General features: G+C 38.7%; 1 protein-coding gene across 1 annotated transcript in view; it reads left to right on the top strand.

The window, feature by feature from the left end:
* The window catches only part of LOC113822168 (trichohyalin), a 22833-nt gene extending 21087 nt beyond the window's left edge, over positions 1–1746 (top strand). Inside the window, exon 4 of the mRNA XM_070145066.1 lies at positions 1–1746. This exon is cut by the window's left edge and continues 636 nt beyond it. Coding sequence (XP_070001167.1) covers positions 1–1612 — 1612 coding nt within the window. The 3' untranslated portion in view covers positions 1613–1746.
* The last annotated feature ends 2341 nt before the right edge of the window (positions 1747–4087 follow it).

Raw genomic sequence — 4087 nt, 5'->3', positions numbered from 1 at the left:
TTCTTCAGAAGCCCTCCTGGAATCCATGCGTCGTTCTTCAGAAGCTCTCCTGGAATCCATACGTCGTTCTTCAGAAGCCCTCCTGGAATCCATACGTCGTTCTTCGGAAGCCCTCCTGGAATCCAGACGTTGTTCTTCAGAAACCCTCCTGGAATCCAGACGTCGTTCTTCGGAAGCCCTCCTGGAATCCAGACGTTGTTCTTCAGAAACCCTCCTGGAATCCAGACGTCGTTCTTCAGCTCTCCTGGAATCTAGACGTCGTTCTTCAGCTCTCCTGGAATCTAGACGTCGTTCTTCTGAAGCCCTTTTGGAAATTAGACGTCTTTCTGCTAAGGCTCTTCTGGAATCTAGACGTTCCTCAGAGGCTCTCCTGGAATCAAGACGTCGTTCTTCAGAAGCCCTTCTGGAATCCAGACGTTCCTCAGCAGCCCTCCTGGAGTCCAGACGTCTTTCTTCAGCTCTCCTGGAATCTACACGTTCTTCAGAAGCTCTTCTGGAATCTATACGTTCTTCAGAGGCCCTCCTGGAATCTAGACGTCGTTCTTCGGAAGCCCTCCTGGAATCCATACGTCGTTCTTCAGAAGCCCTCCTGGAATCCAGACGTCGTTCTTCGGAAGCCCTCCTGGAATCCAGACGTTGTTCTTCAGAAACCCTCCTGGAATCCAGACGTCGTTCTTCAGCTCTCCTGGAATCTAGACGTCGTTCTTCAGCTCTCCTGGAATCTAGACGTCGTTCTTCTGAAGCCCTTTTGGAAATTAGACGTCGTTCTGCTAAGGCTCTTCTGGAATCGAGACGTTCCTCAGAAGCCCTTCTGGAATCTAGACGTTCTTCAGAAGCCCTCCTGGAATCCATGCGTCGTTCTTCAGAAGCCCTCTTGGAATCCATACGTCGTTCTTCGGAAGCCCTCCTGGAATCCATACGTCGTTCTTCTGAAGCCCTCCTGGAATCCAGACGTCGTTCTTCGGAAGTCCTCCTGGAATCCATACGTCGTTCTTCAGAAGCCCTCCTGGAATCCATACGTCGTTCTTCAGAAACCCTTTTGGAAATTAGACGTAGTTCTGCTAAGGCTCTTCTGGAATCGAGACGTTCCTCAGAAGCCCTTCTGGAATCTAGACGTTCTTCAGAAGCCCTCCTGGAATCCATGCGTCGTTCCTCTGAAGCCCTCCTGGAATCTAGACGTTCTTCAGAAGCCCTTCTGGAATCCAGACGTCGTTCCTCTGAAGCCCTTCTGGAATCCAAACGTCGTTCTTCAGAAGCCCTCCTGGAATCTACACGTTCTTCAGAAGCCCTCCTGGAATCCAGACGACGTTCTTCAGAAGCCCTCCTGGAATCCAGACGTCGTTCTTCAGAAGCCCTCCTGGAATCTAGACGCCGTTCTTCAGAAGCTCTCCTGGAATCTAGACGTTCTTCTGAAGCCCTCCTGGAATCCAGACGTCGTTCTTCAGAAGCCCTCCTGGAATCTAGACGCCGTTCTTCAGAAGTTCTCCTGGAATCTAGTCGTTCTTCTGAAGCCCTCCTGGAATCCAGACGTCGTTCTTCAGAAGCCCTCCTGGAATCTAGACGTCGTTTTTCAGAGGCTCCTCGTGAAGCTAACTGCCCTGAATTCAAATGACGTTCTTCATTGGTTCTCTGAAGGTGTTGTCCTCCTAAGCGCTGGGAACTGAGATGGTTTACTTCTGCGTTTTGGGCATCAGGTTTTATGGGACTGTCTTTCAGTTGCAGTTGATTTTTCGTGCTATCCTTCCGTAGACAGGAGTCAGACAATCTGCACAAAGAATATGCATATGTTCATAATAAACAGAAATGAAGGGGAATTTTAGGATTAACAAGCTAAGGAAAAATAGACAGAAACCGTAAAATACTGAGAGTGAAAAATATTACAAATCTTGTACAGTATCCAATATTTCCCATTTTTATTAATATATATCTTACTTTAATAGCATCTAAATATACAGTATACACAATACACCCAATGTCATAGCGAAGGATTTTGGTACACAGCAAACTAAACTGATTCTAAAAGCCACGCAATACATACGTCGGAGGTCGAAGGCGCGAGGTCCAAGGAGGGCTGAGGTCCTGCTGGAGGCTCGAGGCGAAGTGGAGCACGAAGGCGCCTACGAGGAGGAGCAACAGAGTCCTCTGGGACGTCTGTTTTCCCATCTTCACTGCCGAGCTCCTAAGACCTTTAAGAATGAGAATTTGAACACCTTGAGGAGACTTAGGGCATTAAGCTACAGTTACAAGGATTATTCATTGCCTTTTATGCGCTCAGTAAATGTTGCTGCGTAATGGCAAAAGAAAATTAAAATACCCACCAAAGTTTTCAACACGCTGTCTGGCTCGTGAGTCTCACCGAAGAACACGTTGGGAAACGAAGGACTCCCAAGATCCTGAGACCACGTCCAGCCTCGCCCGGCCCCTTTTATACTGCCGAGGAACCCACACACGACCTCCTCCGCCAATGAAACGCCTTCCGATTCGTGACGTCATCTCCGCTGGATCGATTCCTCGCTCTCATGCCACGGAACCAATTCAGAAGAACAAGAATGGCCTCTTCTGCCTGGTGAGCTTCCTGCAGGATCCCATGGCCAGCTCCCGTGGACAGATCTCAGTGCGGAACATGGTGCTGGTTCTGAGATATCTTGCACGAATTTTTTAATCTAGAAAATACCCTTTCTTGGTTGTTTTATGAAATATATTTGCATTCCTGTTTATGAAAAACAGTGATACAAATATAAACAATAGCAATGTTAACAATATTAATAATAGTAAAAGTAACCGTAATAGTGCTTGTAACAGCAGCAGTAGTAGTAATACTAGTAATAATAGTCGTATTAGTAGTAGTAGTATTGCTACTGTTGTTATTATCAATGTTAAAATCATTATTAGCAGTACTATTGTTATCAGTATCATTATCATTATAGCTCTTATCATTATTGTTATTATTATCATTAGGATTATTAATTTCATTGACATCATTTATATAATTATTATTATCATCACTTATATTATCATTATCATTATCATTACTATGATTATCATTTTAATCATTTTTATTATCAGTAATTTTATTGTCATATCATTGTGATCATTAATATTATCCTTATCATTATTGTTATTATTTTATCATTATATTTTTTATTATTACTACTACTATTATTATTATTGTTATTAATATTATTATTATCCTTATTGTTTTTATTACTAATTATTTCTCTCAGTACTGTTACTAACACATTTTTTTTCTCTCTCTCATCATTTTTATTATCATTGTCGTTGTTGTTATCATTATCATTATCATTATCACTATTATCATTATTGATATTACTATCATAATTCTTATTATCATTATTATTATCATCATAATCATTAATACTATTATTGTCGTTTTTATTATTATTGTTATTATTATTATTGTCATTGTTATCATTATTATCTTTATTTCTTTATTATTTTTATTTTAATTATTACTATTATTACTATTATTATTAACACCATCATTATTATTATAATTATCGTTATTATTATTATTGCCATTAATTATGTTATTGTTGTTATCGTTGTTAGTATCATTACTATTTTTGTTACCATCATTATTTTATTTCTTCTTATCATGTTAATTATAAGCATTATTATCAGTATTATCATCATTATTTTCATCAATATTATTATCATTACCATTATAGTTATCGTCATCATAATTATCATTGTTATTACTATTACCATTATTTTCATTATCATCATCATTATCATCATAATCATTGCTATCATTGTAATCATCATTATTATCATCCTGATTGTTATTATTATTATCATCATTATTATTAGTATCATCATCATTGCTGTTGTTCTTATTATTATTATTTGTATTATTATTAGTAGTATCATTAATGTTATTAAAATTGTCATTATTGTCATTATTATCATTACAATTATTATCATTATCATGATCAGGAAATGCTACTAGAAGTAGCACCAGTAGTAATGATAATGACAGAAATAATAAGAAATAATAGTAATGATAATGCTGATAATAACAATGATGGTAATAATAATGATAATGACAGTAATAACAATAAAAATA

Source organism: Penaeus vannamei, chromosome 3 (genome assembly GCF_042767895.1).
Source record: "Penaeus vannamei isolate JL-2024 chromosome 3, ASM4276789v1, whole genome shotgun sequence".
Lineage (NCBI taxonomy): Eukaryota > Metazoa > Arthropoda > Malacostraca > Decapoda > Penaeidae > Penaeus > Penaeus vannamei.
The sequence above is the reverse complement of the archived record's forward strand: the minus strand, read 5'-3'. Positions and strand labels throughout refer to the sequence as shown.